The 25,747-nt window shown below is 41.0% G+C and overlaps 2 protein-coding genes across 3 annotated transcripts in view; one reads left to right on the top strand and one right to left on the bottom strand.

Annotated features, from left to right (window-relative positions):
* garre1 (granule associated Rac and RHOG effector 1) overlaps nt 1–22,708 on the top strand; it is a 40,724-nt gene extending 18,016 nt beyond the window's left edge. For both annotated transcript variants that reach the window (XM_074666124.1, XM_074666126.1), the window contains exons 3-14: nt 9,435–9,647; nt 10,386–10,526; nt 10,767–10,862; nt 10,984–11,145; nt 11,321–11,479; nt 13,474–13,571; nt 15,136–15,261; nt 15,533–16,662; nt 18,109–18,274; nt 19,614–19,751; nt 19,971–20,046; nt 20,640–22,708. In XM_074666124.1, coding sequence (XP_074522225.1) covers nt 9,435–9,647; nt 10,386–10,526; nt 10,767–10,862; nt 10,984–11,145; nt 11,321–11,479; nt 13,474–13,571; nt 15,136–15,261; nt 15,533–16,662; nt 18,109–18,274; nt 19,614–19,751; nt 19,971–20,046; nt 20,640–20,990 — 2,856 coding nt within the window. In that variant the 3' untranslated portion in view covers nt 20,991–22,708. The remainder of the gene's footprint in view (nt 1–9,434; nt 9,648–10,385; nt 10,527–10,766; nt 10,863–10,983; nt 11,146–11,320; nt 11,480–13,473; nt 13,572–15,135; nt 15,262–15,532; nt 16,663–18,108; nt 18,275–19,613; nt 19,752–19,970; nt 20,047–20,639) is intronic.
* A 752-nt stretch (nt 22,709–23,460) lies between these two features.
* ss18l2 (ss18, like 2) lies at nt 23,461–24,564 on the bottom strand. Its single transcript, XM_074666123.1, has 4 exons — nt 24,428–24,564; nt 24,055–24,131; nt 23,891–23,969; nt 23,461–23,808 (listed from the first exon to the last, which is right to left on the bottom strand). Exons 1-4 carry the CDS (start codon nt 24,494–24,496, stop codon nt 23,755–23,757), a joined length of 279 nt encoding a protein of 92 aa, XP_074522224.1. The 5' UTR covers nt 24,497–24,564; the 3' UTR covers nt 23,461–23,754.
* Nucleotides 24,565–25,747: the final 1,183 nt, after the last annotated feature.

The following is a 25,747-nucleotide window of genomic DNA, read 5'->3' as shown; positions in this document are numbered from 1 at the left end:
GTTTGTTTCATGGAAGCCTAAAAAGAACCAGATACAGCGATTCACAATGAACAACAGGTGTTGTCTTTATGAGATACAAGAATCATGGGCAGATAACTGTGATGACTGATTATATCTTACATAGGATTCTTCAGGTATTCCAGTTGTCTCTCTCAGGTAGTAGCAACAAGCTAAACTTTCAGTGATACATAGGCCTGTCACCATAACAAATTTTGCTAGACGATAATTTTCCAAAATATTATTGCCGATAAACGATATCATTGTCAATATTGTTTTGATTTTTTATCCATTTTTTTCATTGATGTAATTATGATAAATGGGATAATAAAGTGAGTACACCATATCAAAAGCAAGAAACTTTCATTTCTTAAGAGTATTTAACTGTATTTAAAAGGTCAGGATCTTTTAAATAAAATAAATTAAACAAAAATATAATAAATTTAACAAACAAGAAAAAAAATACAATGAAAATGAAATGGACTCTCTTTTAGAAAAAAATACATGTCAATGAAAATAATTAATGCTAATCAAAAGTAATAAAACATAGACCCTGTCTCTAAAGAAAAAACAAAACTCCAAACCCCCCCCCCCACAACAATGAAAACTATAGCCTAAATAAAAGGGAGTTTATACAGTTCCTGAATTGTTTGTAACATGTACTTTTTTCCTGTCAATCCGTACTGTCTGTCAAACAGTTTTAACATTTCTGGCTTTCAACTGTATTGAAGGGCTGCATTTCTTTGGCAATGTAGCTGTCTTTGAGCGCCCACCATTTAGCGCTTTTATTTCTATTTACTTTGCAGACCAAAAGCCTCAGTAAGAGCGGATTGTCAAAGAACAAGGTTCCACTGCACCTCCCCTTCTTCTTCTTCGTCGCCACTATTTTCAAACAAATGCAGCATATCAGCTCGTTGGTGTTCATGAGCTCACACTTTGTTCATTCTGATAAAAAACAAAATATTCCCATACTGGGACTGTCGCAGGTGGCTTAAGAACCGGATCTTTCATGTCATCACTCATATTAGCGTATGTTTCCTCCTTACCCCTCAGGACGCTCGCTTCAGCTCTCTCTGTGTTTACGCGTGAGCAGCCCCGTCTTCAAAGATAACATTTTGACAGATGCTCACTCCGCTTTAAATCCGCTATAGAACCTATGCACCCCGATGTAAGGAAAGATAGACGTAGTGAGCCATCTTCTCATTCAGTCTCTTTGGTCGAAAGAGAGGAGGAAAACAAACATGCACGTGTCAGTTTATCGAGGCTGACAAACTTACCGAAGATGTTTTTATTTATCGTTCGGTTAATTGATTTATTGATTATCGTGACAGGCCTAGTGATACACCAAAAGCAGAGCAAAGAAAGACAAATGCTTGTCTAAGCAAAGCTCATGGCATTAAGGCTTCACATTAAATGAACCGATGTAAACAAATTCAAAGCTTTTATGCACACAGAACCTTACATTTACACTCTGCAGGTGAACAAGTCATAAGTTGGAACTGTACACACACTTCAAGACCAAACGGTTGAAGCCGCGCCTTGCAGTCCGCTGCTGTCAGATCGTTCCAATTCAGTTAAAAAAAGAGGCAGAGGAAAAATTGTGTTGTCTCATATTTTGGGTAATTTTGGTTTTAAGTGACACAACATCTTACAAACACTTAACACAACAGCAAGAAGACATCTTTGTGGTCCTCAGTAACCCTGTAATCCTTCAGCATGTAGCAGTCAGAGACACTGGAGGGGCTGCAGGACCTCAGTGGATGTGGCTGAGCTTGAAACAGGAAACACTTCTGCACCGCAGTCAGTAAATCTGACTCTGTGGTCTGGGTTACGCACAGATGAATATTAGAGGAAGCCCAAGTCTGTGAAAGTTTAAACCGCACGGTTTGGCTCACAGTTTTTGTCTGGCCCTGGGCATAAAGGGGGCATTTTGTAAAAGAAGAGGAGGAAACACATTGATACTTTTCTTCATAATAGCTGTATTTGAGTGTATTTGTATTAACCTGAAAGAAACCTTTGTGCATACATCACAATGTTATTCCAGAGTGAGGAACATTGATGGGCTGATTTGTTCTGAACACGGTTGGGGAAAAAGGAGAGGTAAAGCGTTTCTCTGAGTCCCAGAAAGATTTTATTCACAGTAAGGAAGATTTACCATTTCATTTTTTTCATTTTCAGCTTTTTTTGTGCTTTTGTGATGAGTCATCAGTTTCCTAGGCTTGTAAATGAGTGTCCGCTCTGAGTTCTGTGGACACAAACTTCTTTATTTCTAGCTTTGACCAGTTGATTCTAGATCTTTCTGGGCCTTACAGTGTTTTGAATTTGTTTCTGTTAAAAGGATTTTCCTTTTGTCTGCATGAGTCCTGGAATGCTGTTTGGCAGCTGGATGTTATGAGGTATTGAAAAAGGACCAAATGCATTGCTGAGTTGGGGGAGTTGTGGTATGTGAAGCTTTCCCCCTTTTCTCCCTCTAACTCTTGTCTCCCTCTCCTCTCTCTTTTTTCCCCCTTCCCCCGCTTTATATTTTAACCCAAACCCTCCCAAAGTTCAGGTCAGTGCAGTCTGCAAAACAAGCCAATCAGAGCCCGGCTTTTTGGCTGCTCATAGTGACTCCGCTGCCAAATATGCATGAAAATGTCACGGTTTGTTTAGAGGCAGTTTGCCGAGCTTGTAAGTTTGAACCGCAGAGAGGAGACCAGAAGCAGACTGAGAGGTCTTAGTGACCAGAGAGCTTCATGGCAGCTCTTGCTCCCAGCAAACCCCACTGCAGACTGGAAACACACTGGAAAAACAACCTCTTGGTCATGCTGTCTTGGTGTGAGTTAGGTATAGTTACCAGCTTCACTGTGAAATGCCCTCATCAAGTACGAGGGTTTTGTCTAATGGCAGTGACACATTACACATATTATATGTTATTGTCAGGACTTTGTCTTTGCTGCTACGACTCACGTGTAGTTTCAGGACACAAAGTCAGAGAGGAGGAACAGAACAGAAATTACAACAGCAAACATACTTCATCAGTTTTAATCAAGCTCATGACTTTTTTTTATTTTGATTGAATGAATAAATGAATGTGCTGATACTGACTTATTAAGGAACTTTGTTTCCATAACAGGAGTCCTTTTTTGTGTTCATGGTTGTGAGAGATTTAAATGTTAAGAAACTCATGGCCAAGTGGTTTCAGCCTGTTTTGCCAGATACAATGAGGCTCTGACTAAAAGAATTTGATGATGTCCCTGCAGTGGCACATCCAGAAAATTTAAGAAAGCAAACATAGATATGAAATATAAATATGTGCAAAGCCTTGTACTTTGACCAGGAGCAGTCAAACGCAAAAAAAGAAAAACTATATGGAAATAAAAGGTCTTGTTGGTAATGGTTTTGTTTGCTTTTGTAGATTTAATAGAGGCATCAGTTTCAATTTCAACTGTTTTATTACTCCAATAAATGAAATCCATGCAGCCAGTTGGTCAACAAGAAATGCAAAATGCAGAAGCACAGGAAAACTCTCCAGAGCACTTTTTAACAACTTTAACCAAAGTCAAAATGTTTCACTTATTCAAGAGACCAGTTCTAAGAAGTTCAGGCAGTAAAAGCACTTTGACCTTTCTGTTCTGAGCTGAAGGGGAGATCCAGGAAAAAAACACAACAAGATATTGTGAGCCAGCACAAGTTGAAGATACAATATTGACATTTCATCCAAGATAGGCTGCTTGTTTTATTTTCCTTTTTGCAGAAAAGACAGCGGGCAGGACATAGCCACCCTGTTTTTGAGCAGGATCACCCTCCCTTTCCCCAGAAAAGCTCTGAATCTCAAGGAAAACAACTTTCTTAGTTTTGGTGCTGCTCAAGTGGACGTATTCTCAGAAATTGGAAGTCTAAATGTTGATTGATTCATGATTTGCCTTGTTTGGGCTTTAGAGGGGCTGAATGTCTGCTTGGCCCTGGTGCACTTTTGTTTCTCATATTTTCCATGACCGTGCGGGATACTGCACAGCCAATCACATGTGTTATCCATTATCTCGTGCTGCAGCCATGGCCTCATTTTTTTACACTCTCTGTTATAGAAGTCAACTTTGTTACACTGTGCTGCTTTTTATCTGAAAGTTTTCTGCTTGTGTTTTGGCTGTTAGCGGATCATTAGGACTTGCTGCATGTGGTATGAGCTGGAATTAAAGACTGTCCAAGCTTTGTTGACAGGCTTTGAGTGTCTGCTTTTCTTTTTTCCTTTGTCTTCTTTAAACAACTTCATCTATTATGACTGAAAGCGTTATTAATGGTTGCCAAACATCAACAGCAGGAGCAGGAATTTCTCATTTTGTGCTCACTGGATACGAGCAAAAGAGAAAAAGATCTTCTGACATTTGATTTCTGTGCTCGCTCCATCACCAAATCTGCACTGAAGTTCAGTTAAAAAGAGCAACAATTAAAACAAAAACTGTGGCACAGCAACTCATAATCTAAGAAGATTACTAATTTGATTCTCAAGCCGTTCAGTCTGCTGCTTTAAGGTCAATCTACACTACCTGGGGTTTGCAAAATACAACTATTGTTTCCGTTGAGCTTTAAACCTTTTGTTTAGAGCTTACCTGCTAATTTTAGCAAACTAATGCACTGACCTGAGGTCACAAACATTTTAGCCTCTTAGAATATTAGCATCATCATTGTTAGCATGCTAGATTACCGTGCTTAATAGTGCATCAGGGGCTGGAGACTGTTAGTCATGTTTTCCTGAAAACCTCTCACTTTAAAAGGCTATCAAGAAGACTGTGAAATAAAACCATGTTACTTTCACCGCATTATGAGTCACAGGCCAGGGCACTGACTCAGAAAAACAGTGATTTGTTTCATCCTTCATTATGCATTCACCTTCCAGTGTGGCTATCTTGTAGCATCCTTTGTATGGTACAGGGCCAAGCAGGTGGGACAGATATTACAAAAAGACATTTTTCCCTCTGTCTACTTTCTTTTTAGTTCGTAGCTAAACTGTTTTCCCCCTCTTTAGTGAGCATGTTGACTCAAACCAGTGAGCTTTTGGTTTTGTAACATTTCACATTTTGCCTCAAACTTCAGGACCTGTTATCACTAACAGAAAAAAAACTTATCATTTTACTTTGGCTTTCTCACAAAGCTTTTGTTTACACACTGGGCACTCTGACTCAGCAAACCTGTGTATGAGGATCTCTAGACAGGTCACTGTTTGTCCTCTGTCTAAAGTTACATTTTACTGACACAATGGTTCAGGGAACAACACAAACCTTGTTTGCTGAGACATTATGGAAAGATTGAACTGCAGCAAAACAAAAAAACAAGTGATTAAGTGATTAGGCCCAGTATTACTCTGAAACAGTTTGAGTATTTGTGTCATATATATAACACAGTTTATCCTAGAGTCAAACAATTTTGATCACATGACAACAATTTTATCAAAGAGCATTTCTATACACATCATAGGTAGGGATGGATACCTTTCTCATTTGAAATGATATGGTACCGATGCCCGGTACCTGGCAATAGGTACCGGTACTCAATGATACCAAGTTTCGGTACTTTTTTTGTGTTTATGTGGTAAAAAATATCAATTTGTTTAATAATGAAATATAAAAAAAATTCAATTTAACAAATTTATTCTTCAATGTATAACCTTGCAATGCTGTGTTCATATCCAGCATGGAAAATCACCTACTCTTCTACTCCCTCACAGTCACAAGGTTGCATTTAGGTACCTAAACATGGTACCTTTTGGTTTTACATGAATCGATACCTACTTTTGACAGAATTCGGTTGGTACCTATAAAAGTACCTAATTCAGTACCCATCCCTAATCATCGGTGAAGCAGCCTAAATTTGCTAACTGATTTCATTTTGGCAGAGAATAGCTCAGAGGAGTGGAAACGAGGGTGATGAGGAGGGAGGTGACCAAAAGAGCCCTAGACCAATTCAATTTTCTCATGTTGTAAATAAATTAACAGCATGAAGTGTACGAAATCACATCAGTATTTAAATATTGGTCTGTCTACCTCAAACAGTCTGTTGACATGAAACTCCACACTGTTAAAGCTGTTATTAAAGGTCTTCAGTCATGACTCAAACACACCAGAGAAGATGATGAATTTGCTTTCCCATCCCATGAAGTACTTGTGGTGAAAACAACAACCTCTAAAGTTTTTGTGTCTGTTAGTCACTCGTGGTGTTGTTCTCGATCTTGCGATAAAGACCAAAGCTAGCTGTGTCCCGTCCTGTTGTTTGTCTGGCGTCAGAACGCAGCAGCATATTTCTGTCTTTACAACTCAGCTTCCCCTCGAGATATTTTCAGCAGGTACCTGAAAAAGAAAACCCTGTGACCGTGGCAGATCCTGTGGTGTCCTGTTTCTCTTCTTTTACTAACTGGACCGCAGCCACCAAAGCTGGACTGTCCTCGCACCAAACAAGCACACTTGGTCATCCAGCTCAGTGGGTGTGGAGCAAAGTGTGTCACCCTGAAATATGTGTTATGCTTCTGCAAATATTTTAGCAGTGGTCTGAAATTTGTAATGCAATATTTAGTTTTTATGTAATTTTTTCCTTTCATGAATGAAGCACAAACATCTGCTTGGACAAGATAGATAGAGTTGTATAACAAGGCTGCAAGATTGAAGAAAAAAGCCAGCGTGCTTTCACACTGGAAAATGACAAAGGATAAATAAGTGTAATATAGTGTTTTTTACAAATGGCCACTCAGTTTCCCACATGCATGTGCTCTACCCTTTAAATTTTCTAAAGTTGCTTTTTGTACTCCTGTCAATTCACATCATAAAGTCTTTACTTCATGAGGATGGTGGGCTGGGGTGGGAGATGAGTCCAAAACATCAAAACATAAAACAGAATAATGCTAGAAGGCAGACAACGCAGCAGAGACCTTCACTCTACTATGACACTTTTAGAAACAAAGATCTTTACTGACCACATCTAAAAACTGATTCCACTTCTTCTTTATTTAGATATCTTGTCCGTGACACTCTGCCAGTCTTGCTCTGGTTGCATGCTATTAGCATTATCATGTTTACTCCAGGCATGCACCAATCCAGCCCCTCAAAGCTGGATCCGGCATCAGTGGGAAAGGATTAGGGATGAGTACCTTTTACATAAAAAATGATACGGTACCGATGCCCAGTACCTGGCAATCGGTACCGGTTCAACGGTACCAACTTTCGATACTTTTTTGTGCTCATTTGGTAAAAAAATATCAATTTGTTTAATAGTATATTTTTTTGTTTTTCAATTTGACATATATATTCTTTAATATATGACCTTGTAATGCTGTGTTCATGTCCAGCATGGAAAATTGCCTACTCTTCCTCACAGTCACAAAGATGCATGTAGGTACCTAAACATGGTACCGTTTGATTTTTCGTGAATCGGTACCCGGGACTTTTGACAGATTGCGGTCTGTACCTATAAAAGGACCTAATTCGGTACCCATCCCTAGAAAGGATCAGTCCAAACTTCACACTAAGGCTTAACTATGATTAAGTTTACAAGGTTTAAAATTTTACAATCAAATAGTCATTTCTGTAAATTCTGAGGCATTTTTTAACCAAACTGCTGTTAAACATTTAAACACATATAGTTTAAAGGAATATCAACTTAAGTAATTTCTTATTTTTTTTATTTTACTCAAAACAGTACCAGTCTTATCCCACAGTAGAGCATGCAGGTTGTTATTTAACTCTGGTATCGTATCGGTATTGCTATCATGACCAGAAAAGTTGGATCGGTACATCCCTAGTTTACACACTTGTTGGTGAGGTGTTTCCTGAATATTTTCTGCTGTGTTCTCATGTTGGCTTCCCCTAAGTTCTCTCTCACAAATTTCAATGTCACTGTTAGCAAGAAAAATCCTGGAGTTAAATTTGGTTAAGTTACATTCTTTCTGTCTGTTCACACATGCAGCTCAACTCAAATAATGTGGGTTTTCAGGAGTTTTGTGCATTAAATGTATTTTTTTTTCAACAGAAAACCATTTTTTTTGCAACATGTCCCCTACAGATTGATAATTAATCCAAAACATTTTATTTTCCTCCACCCACTGATCTGAAAGTAGTCAATAGCTAGCTTGAGTTAATTTGTAAATTTGTGCTTTGAGTATTTGATAAACCTTCATTTCATTTTGGATAAACTCCTGAGGAAGGAATGATGATAAAACACAGCTTTCCGTTTGCCCTGCATTGTTACTGTCCCATCTGCATGTAAACTCTGGTTGACATTTTGTACTTTTTGTTCTTTGCCACTCTGTCAGAAGTGAAAGAGAAGTGAAAGAAACATTTAAATGAAGTAGATTGATTTCAGCATGAAAGTTTCCATTCCTCTGCACAGCTTTCCAACAAACTTAAATGTTCCTCTCTCCCCCTCTTTTCATAGACTCATGCTCTGTTATGTTCTCCATCTGTCTTTTACTTGCAAATACAAATACACAATTTACTCTTTCTCCAGTGCTTGGTATCACTTTACAGCCCATAACGAACCACAAATGCAAACACATGCACGTTTAGCTGAAATCTGCCCTTGAGAGATGTTTTATTTGAAAGATGTTCTCTCTAATTTGTGCGTTGTGACGTTTCCTTGGCGCTCAGCTTTTCTATCACAGTGCTTTCTGTGGGGGAAAAATTGGCTGTCCTTGTCTTGGCTTTAAGTTTTAAGTTGGTAATTTCAATATCACCAATAGAGACTGAAAAACATCTGCTGATAGAGTTCGTGCAGTCTTTTTTATAAATTGTGTATGCTTTGAATGAGACAGATTCAGGTATCATGTTTTATGAAACAGTAAATAGATGTCAATACACCTGTGCTTTCCCCATTAAGCCCAACAAACAGACTTTGTAGGTTTTATATGTGATCCTGAAATAGTTTGCTCACAGTCGCTCACAGAGTGAAAAAGCTTTTTCCATTTTTACTCCTGAGAGGCTTCACAGATCTCTCTGGGATGTTGTTTTTGTACCCAGTCATGTTCCCAACTGTCACATGAAACTACCTTTACACCCTTTTGTTGTCTCTGTCTCAAACTTTTTGATGTTTGTTGCTTGCAGCCAGTTTTAAATGAACATGTGTTTTTTATAGGACAATATAAGTTTTCTGTTCTGACATTTGATAAGTTGTTATGCACCATTTTGATCAAATATGAGGTGTCAGTGATGTGCAGATCATCAAAAACTGTTCTTATCAACATTGTACACAGCGTCCTCACTTTTGGGGATTTGGGTTGGTAATTTGGAGCTGCTCATGCATTTCATTATCCAGAGTTAGCTGATCACTGTGGCATGTGGACGTACACGTTAGTTTTGTAGCCTGCAGGTATCGGTGTCGTTTGATGTCTCAAAGACTCTGACTTCGACACTTAAGCATGTGAAGAATGACGGTGATGTAAGCTCTAACAGTAACGTGTTGTCATGTCTCTCCAGGTGCTGGGTCGGTGCTTCCTCACAGTGATGCAGGTCCATTTCCAGTTCCTGTCACAGGCTCTACAGAAGGTCCAGCCTGTTACTCAGTCCTGCCTGGCTGAGGCCCTCGCCCAGGCACAGGAGCGCTTCGCCAACGCCCGCTCGGAAAGCTCTGATCTCGGGCCTCTTACAGAGCTGGAGGAAGCCTCTCGCTCATGGAAGGGTGCAGCTCAGGTATGCAGCCACTGGGCGCCTCTGGACTCTTCCTGGTCTGGATCTCAGAAATGTTGTGTTTGTCTGTGTGAGGTGAAAAGCAGACTTGTTGCACATTCCTGAGAAATGCCAGCCGTTTATGATTTCCAGTCCCAATTTCCTATTTCCTCTTTCTGGCTGCAGCTTGTCTGTGAACCTGCCGTGTTGAGCTGTATACCTCTCTTAACCTCGGCTCATGTAAGGGAGGCGGTTTTGTAAGAGGACCTGTCTAATCCCCAGGCTAATCAGCCCCACTGGCCCATTTTGAGCTGTGCTGAATAAAGTGAGGCAGAGAGGAGAATAGTGGGTTGATTGATCTGTTAAGCCCTGGCATGCAGAGAGTTAGCCCTGGGGGGGACCAGGCCTTGATGGACCCTGGTATAATGTTCCTGCTGGGGGGGTTTGGCAGGGCGAGGCAGCCAGGACTCTTTTTCAGAAACTATGCGGTTCCTTTTTATCGTGGTATGCTGAAAATCTCTGGCTCTGTTAGGTCAAACGTTTCAATGTTTTGGTCCTATGACATTCCTGATTAACTTGATGATTTCTTTTAAAAAACAATCTTTATTTCACTAAATATGGAAAGACCTTTGTTAATGTAAGTCATCTGGTTCAGCAATTTATTTAGAAGTATTTCCTGCATTTCTTTCACTGTGAGAGCGAAGTGCAGCAGAGGTGATGTTCCTCCTGTGTCTCTGACTCGATACTCTGTTGTGCCCTCAGGCCATGGCCAGGCTGAGAGAGAGGGGCCGGGATGGCTGCCTGGCAGGCATCCAGGTTCAGCAGCTCTTCTGCTCCAACAACACATCCATCCCAGAGCACCAGCTGAAGGAGCTCAACATAAAGATTGACAGTGCTCTACAGGTAAAATTTCTCCTCAAAAACCAGGGGAGAGAAACCTGGTAACCTTTGTTCCAGTTATCACTCATATTTGAGATGTAAACTCAAGCATAACTTTTAACTTAATGAGTATAAAATTAGAGTCAAACAGGGGTTAAAAAAATGTCTTCATTCATGAAAAGGCAGCGTGATAGGAGTGAAACATTTATATGTATTGATCTGGATGATGAAAGCAAAGTTAGACTGTTTTCTCTCTGCCTCTAGGCCTACAAAGCAGCACTGGAGAGCCTGGGTCATAGTGAGTACGCGCTGAAGGCCGGCTTTCATCTTAGCCCCAAAGCTGTGGAGGCAGCCTTACAGGTAGGTTCACTCTGAAAAAACAAGTACAACACTTTAAAGATTTATTAAGTTATCACTAATTCATAGGTGTTTGTATCGAGCAGTGTTTTGTTTTTATTAACATGTTTGTGTGTGTGTTCAGGGCTGCTGCAGTGAAGCGGAGGCCCAGCAGGCTGGCAGGATGCAGACCACCTCGCAGCCCATCCAGTGCGAGCTGCCCACCATCCCTGTACAGATCGGCTCACATTTTCTTAAAGGAGTTTCCTTCAACGAGTCGGCGGCTGATAACCTCAAACTGAAAACGGTAATGTTTCCACTAGTGACGTGCCAGGTTAGAGGAATTTTCAGGAGTAACTTCATAAGATGTATTGACTAATGTTGGACTGTGTCCTCTTTCTTTTGGCAGTTGTAGTGTAACGTCAGCAGACACTAAATATGGACTGCTTTGGTGGATGACCCTCATTGTTTTGTCTCCTCAGCACACAATGCTGCAGCTCATTAAGGGGGCGATGGGCCAGAACGGAGTGACCCCGAGGGACGACTCTCCCGTCACCGAGGTCCTCAACCAAGTTTGCCCTTCCAGCTGGAGAGGAGCCTGCAAGACTGCTGTCCAGCTGCTGTTTGCCCAGGCTGGTCTGGTGAGTAGAGATGTTAAGAAGCAGGGTTGTTACATCAGACCTGTGTTTTCTGATTATCCCTGTTAGTTTATTAATAATCATTGTATTTTTTTCTAAAATTTACTCACTTATTGTTTCACACAAGCATTTTATTTTCTCTTGGACAAAAAATGTCTCTTTTGTACCCTCAATGAGTATTTTGCGCTTGTTAACATCCATCACCACAGTTTAGTTGATACTGCAGATTAGAAGGAAGGTGACTGCACACTGACAGGAACAGGCCTGTTGTTCTTCACTGACACTTCTGCTTAAGTTACCGACTCCTTTCCTTTTGTGCGTCCGTGGGCTTGGCAGCCTGTATCTCATTGTTTATCAGATTTGTAATGGAGATGAGGAGATGTGTCTGCTTGCTTTGTAGCAGCCCAGAGGTGTAAACAAACACCAGAGAGACACAAAAGGAAAGAAACATTCCTGCAGCATCTGGGTGAAGGATGGGCCTCGCATGGGTGGGTCTGCAAACACAGACCCCCTCCCTCTTCTGTTGAAACGAAGAGCTGGAAGGAGGGAGGGAGGGGAGGTCAGCAGTGGGACTCTCCTCAGAGTAACACCAGCGTGTTTATTTTCTGCTGTTTATTTCCTCTGTGTGGTCTGTCCTGTTCCATGTGTTGGGCTCAGGGAGTGTTACCATTCAGCTCTGCCAGTCCCGTGCTGGCTGTAAAACAATCCCTGGGTGATGGATGAGCGCTTTGCATTAGCCTCTCAACTCCAAATAGATCACACAGCAGAGCATAGACAAAAACACACTCGCATGCAAAGTATCTTCTCCACGCTTTTAAAAAGCTTGCATGCACATATTTCTTTATTAGTCATACACTATTCATACCTCTCCACACAGTCTTTCTCTCCTCTCTGTTTTCTTTCTTTTACTCCCACACAGCCCTCACAGTCAGAGTCATTAGGCATTATCTCTTCTGTTGTCTTTCCTGGCAGCATTATTCACCACCAACCCCCTTTCCCTTCTCATCACAGCTTTCCAGGAGCAGCAGAAAAGTTGACGTTGTCTATTTTGCTGCTGTCCTTCCTCCTTCCTGCCCTCGGTGACTCTGTCCTATGTGTCTCGACATGGCTGACAGGGTGTTTGTGTGTGTGCGTGGCTCGCTCACATGAGCAGCCCGGGGTTTCCAAGGATACACCTGCTTTTTTAACAACAATAGAGTTACTTCCTGCAATAGAGGAAACAGACTCCTCCCACCTTCTCTCCCTCTTGGTGACCCAGTTGCATGGGTCTCGAGGAGCCAAGGCCACTTTCAAAGAGCCCTGGAATAAATCTGAGCGTCAGGGGCAGGAAGGCTCTCCTGTTTGTTGTCACTGGCTGACTGAACGTGTCCAGCTTCCTCACCTTGAACCAACGCTGTCTGCCTGGTGGGAATGAAATGTCAAACAAAGATAAAAAGCTGTTACCAGTAGTTATGTTTTAGCATGTGAGCACAGCTGGTTAATATGCAAAAACAACTTTTTTACATACATGACTGGGTGAAACTGTTTTGATTTATTGCATTCGGGGATTAATTATGTAGAGAACACAAACTGAACCTTGTTGGTAGGGATGGGTACCATTTTACAATGATACAGGAGATGCCTGGTACCCAATGGTACCAATTTTCTGTACTTTTTTGGTTTATTTGGTAAAAAATAGATTTTTTTGAATAATAAAATCTCTTTTTTTTTATTTAACATATATACTCCTCAGTATATAACATTGCAATGCTGTGTTTCCAGCATGGAAAATCACCTTCTTTTCCACTCCCCCACAGTCACAAGGATACATCTAGGTACCTAGACATGGTACTTTTTACTTTAACATGAATTGGTACCTGGTACTTTTGACTGAATTTGGCTGGTACCTATAACAGTACCTAATTCAGTACCCATCCCTACTTGTTGGTTGAATTCAGAAGTTTGATCGGGATTTCTTGTTGAGATACTTATGCAGGTGTGTTTCTGTGTCCCTGCAGGTGGTTGTTGATACAGCTCAAATTGAGAACAAGGAAGCCTACGCTCCTCAGATTACTCTGGAGGGATCTAAGGTGGTGGTCCAGGTTCCGTCTACATGGTAAGCGCAGCAAGAAGAAAAGCAGACACAAAACAAAATGTTTTATACAGATACTTCATCCAATGAGTGACTGTTGTTTGTAAGTTCATCAAAGTCACTTTAACCATGCTTGTTGATGCTGTACAGAAAAACAGTGGTATTTGTTCAAAGAATATTTGGGGGCTATAGAGAAAGAAAAGAAAAGAAAAAAATCCTGATGCACTTACCTGCAAAGTATTGATTCATGTGGTTTTGTGCTCAAAGCAGAAGTGGTGTAGCAGAGTGAACAAACAAGTAGCACATGTAAATCTAAAGTAAATAATCAGAGATGGATGACAAATTGACAGCTTGTTGTTGATTCATGCCCTCAGAGCAAACAAAAGCACTTCCCTAAAGGAGGATATAAAACTGTCAGCCTAGTGACTGAATTCTCTTCTCCTTTTTTTTTCTTTCAGTCTTATAAACACAAGATCTTGAGTCCATGATAGCTATTCAGTACTTCTAGAATAAAGGTCTTTGCACACTGAGTCGTTTTTTTCAGATGCGTTTTTTGGATCTGTAACCTGAAAAAAAAAAAAAAAAACGTCACACACAGACACCTTGCACACTGAATCTGATGCATTAATTTTGTGTTATTTGCAAAAATTCACAGTATGAGAAAAACGAAATCATCAAGCAGTGAACAAGTAATTGATCCTGAGCAGCGGCTGTCTGAATGTTCGAGGTATGCGCGTTGGGCTCACGCACACACAGGCGCAGGCCCACAGAGGCACCGTCACACACATGTACATAAGTCTTCATCATTAAACGTTGACAAAAATTGAATCAATCAAAATCAAGCAATTGATCCTCAGCAGCGGCTGTCTGAATGTGCAGCGTGCACACGTACAGGCACAGAGACACACCATTGCGCACAGACACACACACACACACACACACACACACACACACACACACACACACACACACACACACACACACACACACACAAATCTTCATTCATCATCTAAACATCACTCAAACTGTGTAGAGAAAATATGTCAGAAAATGTGATGTTGCAAGTAGCCTGCAGCATCTCTGAATACTCAAACTACCTTTGAAGTGAGCTTGGCAGATTCGATAAAACGCAAAAAATCGAACCTGTTCCGAAAAAAAATAATGACGGACCAAAGTTTCAGATCGAGTGTGCAAGCATGATTGACACAACATGGGATCTAATTTATTTTTTTACGTGCGTAAGTTTTGGAATAAAAAAAACGGACTCTGTGTGCAAAGGCCTCAGCTGTACCCCGTATATCAAACTGTCTCAGTAGATCCTAAAACAGATATATTGTGTCTGACTTGAAGCATCACGATTATCCTCTGTGCTAGTTTGTCAGAGTTTGCATTTTGACAGAGAGATGTGTCTGTGAATTACATCTCCAAGCTGCAGAGATAAGAGCCTGTCAGCCTGCTCCAGGTTATGAATATCACATATCACATATTCATCGTTTAGGCTCAGGCACCTGGAGCTTTGTGTGTGAGACAGTGTGTTGGGTTTGCAGCTCATATCCTGTCCTGTCTTGCTGTGCGTGTGTACGTGTAGGTGTCTAAAGGAGGATCCAGCCACTATGTCCCTGCTGCAGCGGAGTTTGGACCCAGAGAAGACACTCGGTCTGGTAGATGTGCTTTATACGGCTGTGTTTGACATCAACAGGTGGAAAGAGAGGAAGTGAGTGAAAGGTTTTTTTCAATCTGATGTTAAAAGTGTGACACCTGTTGTTCTTATGGTGCAGACTGCATGATTTCACTTCAACTGTTCTTGGTCTACTTGTTTGAGTTTTCACAAACCTATGGAGCCAGCCAGGGAGACCTGGAGGTGTGGGCCCCAATCAAGACCAAAAGATATAATCAAATGAACAAACTCTAGGAGTGCAAGCAACTTTTCACAACAACGTGACTTTAAGTTAATTGACTTCTTTTCTTTCCCTCCCGATCCAAAGAGAGCAAGCCCTGCCTACGATTCAGATACAGCTGCAGCGGGAGACCCCAGACTATGGCAGCCAGGTAGACCTGCCTCCAGGAACCAGCTCAAAGACCTCCAGTGGACTGCCTAAAACAATATCCAAGCTGACTTCTAAGTTCACAAAGAAGGTCTCCTCCAGCTCTAACAGTGGGGGCAGTTACTCCATCCCTAACACCCCGTCTCGCAGCATGCTTACAACCAGCAGCTCTGAGGAAAAGGCCAAGAGTCTGGGCCACAGTGATGGGAGGATCCAGAGCATCCTGCAGATGGGCAGCTTGTCCTGCACCCCGGACTCTCCTCAGCTGAGTCAGCTGGCCAACGGTTTAGTGTCAGACGACCAGGGCATGAACCTGCCCACTGACCAGGAGATGCAGGACGTCATCGACTTTCTCTCAGGTTTCAACATGGGAAAATCACAGCAGGCCTCGCCGCTGGTCAAGAGGAGGAACTCTGTGGCGTCTGCAAACCCAGCTGAGCTGAAGCCCCCCAGTGGACCTACACCTGCTTCCCAGTCTATCTCTCACAATGCTCTGCAGCCCCCTGCTCAGACCCTGCCTCAGCCCCAGCCCCAGCCCCAGCCTCCACCATCAGTGCAGAAGCAGCAGCCTCAGTCACAACCGCAGCCACCTCCTCCTCCTCCACAGCAACAACAGCCTCAGCAGCAGCAGCAGCAGCCCCCTCCTGCTCCTCCACCTCAGCAGCCCTCCCCACAGGCCCTGCAGTACTACCAGCACCTCCTGCAGCCTATCAGCCAGCAGCAGCCACCTCCTCCTCAGCTCCCTCCTCAACAGACGCCAACCCAGGTCCTCCCACAGCAAAGAGTCTCAAGCAAGTGGCTCAACACGTCCGGGCAGCAGCCCCCGCCGCAGGGCCACCCTGCAGGGCTGTCACCCCTGGGTCCAATCGGGCAGTGGGGCTCTCCTGGACTGCCAGATCTGAGCTCTGATCTGTATAGTCTGGGTCTGGTCAGCACCTACATGGACAGTGTGATGTCAGAGATGCTGGGCCAGAAGCCACAGGGGCCGCGTAACAACACGTGGCCCAACAGGGACCAGAGTGAAGGAGTGTTCGGGGTCCTGGGAGACACGCTGCCCTTTGACCCTGCAGGTGAGATCCACTTCCTTTTCAATTTTTCATGCAGAGTTTAGTTTTAAGGATCCTTCACTTCAAGCTTAGTTCAGATGTCCTGAAACGTTTCCTTTGTAAATATTATTTTCTGGACTCTGATTTTGACACCAAAGCTTGACAGGGGCATGGAATGTGGGGGGGGGCAGTGTTGACACGGCAGAAAAAAATGTTGGGAATCGTTCAGTGGAACAAGGACTGTAGCTAAAACCAGCGCACGCTTATCAGAAAGTGATTAAAGTCATTTGCTTATTGTGTTTTTTAAATCCGCAGCTTCATGGCTGTAACTTTAACTCAGTAAGCAAAAAAAAAAAATGGCTTCCCGTATTGTTTTCTTGTCTTAAAATGATGCCAGGTTAAGTGGCGTTATTGAAAATTTCTAAACAGAAACCTTAATTTTATCATTCACAATCACCTGCTGTCTTTAATTGTGAACTTATTCAGGAAAAGCCAGGGGGAGATCATGAGATTTCCAAAAAAGAAATGTTGCTTTCACTTGTCAAGCTCTGTACGTGTGTGTGTGTGTGTGTGTGTGTGTGTGTGTGTGTGTGTGTGTGTGTGTGTGTGTGTGTGTGTGTGTGTGTGTGTGTGTGTGTGTGTGTGTGTGTGTGTGTGTGTGTGTGTGTGTTTCTGTTTCTGTGTGTGTGTTTCTGTTTCTGTGTTTCTGTGTGTGTGTTTCTGTTTCTGTGTTTCTGTGTGTGTGTTTCTGTGTGTGGCCCGAAGGTCTGCTGACACCATCGTTTCATTATGTTCTCAAAGAAGCAGCTCAGCGATGTTTTTCTGACTAATGCTGCAATCATTAGTAAGTTCTTCATCATACCTGGAGACTAATGTTTGGAGCAGGGTATCGGTGCTCTGAGCCCATCAAACCCAGTTGAAACCATTACGATGCCTGAAATGGTTTCAGCTGTCATATAAAAAGTTGCTCATCTAAACTCAAATCTGTGTTGTCCTATAAAAGAAAATGAATCTGCAGACATCAGCTGCTAACAATATAAAGGGACTAAATGCAGAAGTTATTAGATTGTTATCTTTCATAAAAAGCAGCATCATGACTAAGATTATCCAGTAGTAATTATTAATACTCTGTGTGTTTGTCTTTAATCAAGTTTTTGAGCCTGGTCGAAGCCAAATAATGGATGTATGTCAAACAGGATGAGTGGCGTAGTTCTCCCTTCACGCTGCTCTGACTGTAAATTGACAAATTATGCTGAATTACACTGATGATGGTTTTTTTTTACAGTGCAGCAGCCTCTTTTGATTGCAGTCCTGCCTATTGTGCTGAGCTGACTTACGGCCATTGTGATTTTCTGCTTCGGTCGACAGTCTGGTTAAACAGATTGAGCTCCAGGGAACGAAAGAGAAAAGCTGAGGGTGTCAGAAACTCATAGTTGTGTTTATCCTCCCTTTTTTTTTTTCCACGCACAGTCGGCTCTGACCCGGAGTTTGCACGTTACGTCGCCGGCGTCAGCCAGGCCATGCAACAGAAACGTCAGGTGCAGCACATCCGTCGCCCTAGCAACCCACGCAGCAACTGGCCAATGCCTGATGAGCAGCACAGGACATGGTCACACCCAGAGTACTACAGCGAGGGGTACGTAACTGCTGACAAACATGACCAAGAGGTTTTTGATTTCAAACTGACTTTAAAACATGTGGTTGTTCAGTAATAAACTGAAGACAACATAAATACAAACAACAGAAGAAGAAGACAAAGCATCAAAATGACACAGATGATGTATACATGGTTTATTCTGTTTAAAACATCATTTTACCTTTCAGTGGTTCTTTGTGATAAAACAAGATTTATATTGATCAAAGTCTGACACTATTACATTTAACTTCAGCTTGAATCAGGAGTCTGTGGTTGGACGGAGATAATACATCAGCTTCAGTACAGAAAAGGTTAAATACATAAGAGTCATTATTTTTCCAACAGGCTCAGGATTGTTAGAACGTGTAAACTAGAGTTTCTAGTCGATGATTTCATACCTTTAAAGATTTAACCATTGTGAATCCATTTAAGTAATGAACCTTTGAGACCATTAGAGAACAAAAATGTCCACTACTAAAAACTGCTTTAAAAACACAAGATTGATTTTTTCTTACTTTTTTTTTCTCATATTATTAAAATAACTTTTGTCCCCATGAAAAATACCATAAATCTAATTATTTTAATATTTTTTTAATCCTTTAAATTATTGAATATTTGATGAGCATTGAAGTTGATTGAAAGGTTTAAACAAAAAAGTAAAAAAATATATCAATCTGTGGTGTTTTTAATGGCAGTTTTTGGTAGAGGAGCTATAAATTTCCCCCAGTTTATCCTTGACCTTAAAAAAAATGAAATTTTAATTCCAAGATTTTTTAAAGAAAAAAATAAATCTTACAAAATATCATTCAATGTAGAGTAACACGACCAAAATAACAGCCAAAACTTGAGCAAAAAAATTGCTCGAAAGGACAAAAATATCCCCAATTACCCCTGAGGGTTAAACATGAAAAACAAGCTGTGTTCACAGTCCCTTATGTCATGTCTCAGTTTGTTTTTGATAACAGTATAACTCTAAACTCGAAATTAAGTTTATTCATAGAGCACAGGCTTTGTGGGCAAAGCAGAAATCATCAATGTGAGATGCATTCACCACACTATTAGTGTCTTTAGTCATTGAATTCTGCCCACAAGTGTGAGACAGCAACATCCTGCTGAGACTTAACTCAGAGAGCAAGCAGACTGAAACAAGCACTCATTACTGCAGCAGCATCACACTCAGGAAAAACAGAAAAGCGTCAACATCATCAGAAACTCAAATTTGTTTAAAACGGGTCCTTGAGGTCTCAGAGATAAATGATTTCCACCTGTTTTTCCTTTAAACCGCCGTATTAAAGTATCACACAGACAGTGCTCACTCCTCCTCTGGTTGTGTCCTCAGGGAGGCCGTGAACAGCAGCTGGTCAGCCAATCAGGGGGACTCGGCCAGCTCCAGCGACGAGACGTCCTCAGCTAATGGGGACAGTTTGTTCTCCATGTTTTCTGGGCCAGACCTCGTGGCAGCTGTGAAACAAAGAAGGTGAGTCTCAAACTCAGCCACTGACCTGGATTTACCTTCAGCCAGCTCCACAGTGTAATGCCATGTTCATTGAGCTCACTTTCTTGGAACGTTAAAGTTGTAAACGATCCTTCTCCTGTTTTTTTTCTTATCACACATGTATTAACACTTATCACTCAGGGCAGGATGTTCACGCTCAAGCTCAAGTAACTAATGCTTCAACTGTGTCTGTGTTCATAGAAAACACAGCTGTGGTGAGCCGGAGGTTTGCACTCTGCCATCTCCACCTCTCCATCACATCGGCGATGATAACCAGGTGAGTACTAAGAAGACGGTGTGGAGCACTGAACACTTCACAAACATCTTTTGGGGAAAAAAAAGTGAACATTAAGTATTTTGGGCTTTTTTTTTTACTGGCTTTGTGACCTTTATAAGTTCATGACTTTGTCTACACGTTTTAAAACTTGCATTTTTTAAATTTATAACTACAGACAAGATATCATTTATTACACGTGCACAAAGACCTGGTTCCAGTCATGCATCCGTTTGTTGCGTAATCCCTTACTTTTCATTACCATTCCTTTTTATTGTTGATTCTTTTTGTTTTATAATTAGCTTGTATACAAGTAGTCATTTTATTATATAGAATTTTAAAATGCTATTCATGCGAGTGGCTACTTTTCATTACTTTTATCCATTTTCTCAGCAATGAACGTTGTGAAAAGAAACCTCATGTTTGAACCAATAAACAAAAGTAGCATTTTGGGTCAAAAAAACGTTTTAGAATAAACATTTCTTGGCAACAGCAAGATTTTTTAGGGATGGAGATTTAATTTTGTTTATCTGTCTAATAATGAGGAGTCATCATTCTTTATAGCGTAACTGATTTCCTTGTGCTGTCGTCCACAGGACAGCAAAACTAAAACCTGGCCCCCTAAAGCACCGTGGCAGCACTCCACCCATACCCACACCAACACCATGCCCAATCCCAGCTCTTCCTTGTACCAGATGAACATCCCCCCATCCTCTCAGTGGAGCGACTCCATGCAGATGCTACAGTCTCCCGTGTGGTCCACTGCCAGCGACTGCTCCCCCTCCACCGGCATCTCCTCCGGTTTCTCCTCCTTCACCCAGCAGCAGCAGCAGCAGCAGCAACAGCAACAACAACAGCAACAGCAGCAACACAAACCCATGACCAAGGGCTTTAAATCCTTCCCCCTCAAACACGAGCACAGGCCCTCCTACCTTCACCAGTACTGATCAGTCTCACACTGAACGTGCTCCGGGTGAAGAGCCACAGAGGGCCTGCAGCTCTTTGAGACGAGTGGGCCCAGCTGCAGCCATTACAGTCCACGCCCACTCAATTGGAAGAATTTAAAGCCGCACATAGAGGCAGAATTAAAGTAAACACACTGGTTCAACATTTTTGTAACTATATTTTTCCATGTCAGACATCCCACATTTGAAACAGAGACATATTTTGAAGTTTTTTGAACTGCCATGTTTTAACTACGAGAGGTGCATGCGTCATGCTGGCAGCAGTCAGTCTAGTGGTCGTTTCTCTGTCTGTTGAGCTGACGTCTCCTCAGACAAGAGCTGGAGACGTGCACGGCCGTCACCCACTTGCTTCTGCAGCTGAACATGTGTTTGTGTGAGTGTGTGTATGTGTGTGTGTGTGCCTGTGCTACGGAGCGGATTACAAGGGGGCAGGGGCTTGTGATGCTCTCATTTTGCCCGTAATAAATATACTGTGTCTACATAGCTGTAACTGCCAAATCTCACGCAAGATGACTCAGAGTACAGCTACCATCTACTGTTTCATAGCTTGTAAAATACTGAAGTTGAAATATAAATATTTAGTTCTTTTTATTAAGAGGCTTTGAGCAGGCTCAGCATAAATATAGTAAGTCACTGCAGAGGTGTCATTTGAGAGAAATACACTAATTTTTCAACAACTGACCAGAGTTTAGAGTTCTAGCAGTAACAATGTGCCATGTTGGTATTGATAGCACTTGCAGGACATTATTTCCAACCAAAGCGTTGTTCAGAAGATGAATGGTGCTGAGGAGATGAGAGGCGGTCTGAGATTACAGAGAAACCATGAAGTAAGACGCCCTATTGGATGAAAGCATTAGGGAACATCTTCACTTCCATTCATTTCCTCCTCCTCCTCCTCTTATTGGCAGTTGTTTGACACTAACTCCCATAACCCTAACTTTTCTTCTGTTTAATGATACAATATTTTTCTTGTAATATTATTGACAGTATTAATCTTATTTTTGTATTTTCTTACATGTTATACCATTACTGTATGTTAGTATTCTTGTAGACATAATGCATAAAACATTATTTTCCACCTCCCAATATGTGAAAAAGCACATTTTTTCCTACAGAGTTGAACTACACCATCTATCTATAAAGGTTACCAAATATGCCATGCTAAACACTAAACATTGTGTGATGAGGGTGTTTTTGGAGCCCTTGTTTCTTCAGTTTCTATGGCGATGGGCTGTATTTAAAAGCCCAGAATGTTATCTTTTTGTGATGTTTGCGGATGCCAATGTTGCCTGTATTTATGAAATGACACCATGTTTTCAGAAAACTAACATACTTAACATGTTTACAGAGAATTGTTTGCTGTATATACATATAAATATATATCTTTTTATAGTTAATGTGCTTTGCACAATCAAGATATAGGGTTTGTTGCTTTTTGTCTGTGTTCTCTCCCTAACTGTTGCAGCCTTTTTTAAAGACATCATTACAGACCTTGGACTGTAACTGTTAGCTTCTCAGCTGTGTCAAATGGTTTACTAGTGGCTTCTACAAAAGAAAAAAAAAGTAATAATAAAAACATGTTGCCCTGATAGAAGATATAAAGGGGGACTGCTTGGCTTATGTTGCTTATTGTTCTCTTGAGCTGGCAACTGAATCTTTCCAAGTGTACCAGCAATGCAAAAAATGAATAAAAATGACTAGCAATTCAAAAAGTTTGTCTTTTGTGCTTCTGTTGTGAGACGTTCGCTGTCCTGGTTCAACCACAGGATGCTTGTAAACTATTTTGAAGGGATCTCTGAAAAGGGATTTGTTCAGGTAAGAATCTGCAAATCATCCATCCATCCATTTTCTGTACCGCTTATCCTGTTTAGGGTCGCGGGTGGCTGGAGCCTATCCCAGCAATCATTGGGCGAGAGGCAGGGTACACCCTGGACTGGTCGCCAGTCAATCGCAGGGCTGACACATAGACAGACAACCATGCACGCACACACTCACACCTAGGGACAATTTGGTGTGACCAATTAACCTGGTAAGCATGTTTTTGGACTGTGGGAGGAAGCCGGAGTACCCGGAGAGAACCCACGCATGCACGGGGAGAACATGCAAACTCCACACAGAAAGACCCACCGGCCGAGGTGGGGAATTGAACCGGTGACCTTCTTGCTGTGAGGCTGCAGTGCTAACCGTTGCACCACCGTGCAGCCCATCTGCAAATCAAATAAAAAAAATTGAACAAATGCCATGTATATTAAATCAAATTCAAGTCAGACTCTGGGTTCTGTATCCAACTTTATATAACTAAGTTTTTCTATGGTGTCTGAGTAAAACCATTTTCCCAATCTTAGTTCACTTTGTTGGTAATTCCTTATGTGTATTTGAGGGTTATAGATGTATAACAATTACAGAAAGTCGAAATGAAGCTTGAAAAATATTTAATAATTTATTGCACAGGTATTTACATCAACTCTGTTCTGGTAAATTTCAGAAATGCCTTCAGAAAAACTTGTAAAAAATAGAAAACCTCCTAAATGTAAAAATGAAATCGTATATTAAAAAAAAAGCCACCTGGTATTTTCAGAATTTTCCAAGCCATGAAAACAATTTCCTTCAGGATTAATAAAGGGGATCTTTCACTTAGACGTATTACTGAACCAAAATCCAGGTGAACCTTGACAAACAGTAATATGAGTCTTCACCAAAATAAATATCAAATAAATCCTAACTCCACTGACAGGAGCAGCTGTCTTCATGTCCCTTCATGTCCATTTGAAGGCGGTGCTGAGGTTTCACTGGATGTAGACTGTAAACAGAAACAAAGGAGAGTCAGAGATGAGCAACAATGCTGTGCTCTGTCCTCACTGTATGATGTGGTTTGTCCTTACAGAAGAAGCCACGATGTCTGGGCTGGCATCAGCTATTGTTGCTAGATAGACGATGTTACGGTGCAGGATCTGTTGGTATCTGAAGGAGAAACACAAAAACAGCAGCTGTAAACAAACAGTCTTGAGTGAAGTCGTAGCAGAGCTCTCAGGATTGACTGACTTACTGTACACACTCCACGGCTCGTCCTTTCTGCATGTACTCCGCGATACATCTGATTAACTGATCGTTTTCATCCAGCAGCTGGGACACAACAAAAAACACAATTAACCCACTCTCTGTGGATTACAACTTCATTTTCCCATCCCTGGCAGTTCAAAGCAGCTGTTCTTAACACTATTCATGTTAGAGAAGTATAGAATTAGATAAATACAAGAATAAAAGGCCCGGATGAGAATGTAAACAGCTGAATGTGAAGGACTGAACAAACTAGCATGTGGCTAACAGTGGAAAATCGCGCCTAACCTGAATTCTGGAGGGAAATATTATCTCCTTACGCATACTAAAAGTTATTTCTAAATGTTCTAACAATGGCTTACCCTTTGTATCGTTTCTTGGTCGATTTTGGCTTTTCCACGAAGTTTCTTTGGGACAAAAACAATCGACATCTTTAAGAAATATCACAATACTTCCCACCAGAGCATCTCCTCTCCTTCGTTGGTTGTATTTTCAGACAGCTGTGGCAATCTTTTGTAATACTGCCACCCTCTGGCAGCCATCCATTAAAATAAAGCTTACGTGTAATTTTAAGCCCTGCATATGTCCAGTTAATAAATAAAAACTACAAAAAACATCTACAAAAGACAGTTGGAAAATAAAAAAAAAGCAGGAAACTCTGCAGATATGGCAACATGTAAAAAATAAAAATAATAACACAGTAAGCATTTATAAGTGAATCCCATGTTTACATATAATAGAAAATGTGAGCTTAGAATCTATTTGAGATTATTACAACAACAACAACAACAACAACAACAACAACAACAACAACAACAATAAAAACTGTATTTTGTTGTGCATTTGAAAGCAAATATTCATACCGTGCAATGGGAGAAAAATTGCAGAGAATTAGGGGGCAACAAGATACAAATTAAACTGAAATAGATAAGTAGTCATTGTAGAATATTCAATGTACAGATAAAAAAGCATGACGAGAGGACAAGGGAGGGGTTTGGAACATGAGGACATTACATGAGGTAAAAACAGGAAGGGTTAAAAGAATGTGGAGCAATGAGATAAAAGAAATAAAAACATAAATCTATTAAAAATAAAGAGAAAAAAAGATGAAAAGAAAACATAAATGATATAATGACTACATAAAGATAATATTTTGGTTATATGAGCTTATGTAAATCCCAGAACATTCTCCTATTATGAAAAACAATGCAACATTCCCATTACAATTTTATGTAAGAAGAACCACATTCTGACCCAACACAGAGTGTTCTTGATTAACTCTGTGTTCCCTAATTATTTTGCCATCTCATAAAAATAAAGTATTATTATAATTTTTCTCAAAAAACACTTGCTTCTGTTAAAGGTGAAATCTGTTACAGGAGAGTAACCATGTTAATAGATGAGGAAATACTTTCCTCTGTAAGCAGTATTTAATCAAACCATGTTTTTTTGTTATAAACTCTTTTTTAATCATTATTTTTTAAACATAAAAACAAAAGTATTATGTTACAGGAGTTTCCAACCACCCTGCAAACACTGCCCCAAACCTGTTAGATTTTCAGCATGCCATAAACTGCACTCTTCTGCCACCCTCAGGATAAATGTCACAAAAGATCTGTGAGCTGTCACAGAGCCTGTAGAGTTTCCTATGTGGGACAGTGACGAATAAGAGTTGGTATCAT

This window comes from Halichoeres trimaculatus, unplaced genomic scaffold (genome assembly GCF_033239565.1).
Source record: "Halichoeres trimaculatus isolate MK-OKI-2021-1 unplaced genomic scaffold, fHalTri1.1 fHalTri1_scaffold_3, whole genome shotgun sequence".
NCBI classification, from domain to species: domain Eukaryota; kingdom Metazoa; phylum Chordata; class Actinopteri; order Labriformes; family Labridae; genus Halichoeres; species Halichoeres trimaculatus.
This window is presented reverse-complemented; position numbering and strand designations above follow the sequence as displayed.

Coding starts and splice junctions, on each gene's coding strand:
- ss18l2 (XM_074666123.1), bottom strand. CDS start 24,496: ATGTCGATTGTTTTTGTCCCAAAGAAACTTCGTGGAAAAGCCAAAATC. Junction 23,970..24,054: donor CGAGCCGTGGAGTGTGTACA/GTAAGTCAGTCA, acceptor TTTCTCCTTCAG/ATACCAACAGATCCTGCACC. Junction 23,809..23,890: donor CAGACATCGTGGCTTCTTCT/GTAAGGACAAAC, acceptor TTCTGTTTACAG/TCTACATCCAGTGAAACCTC.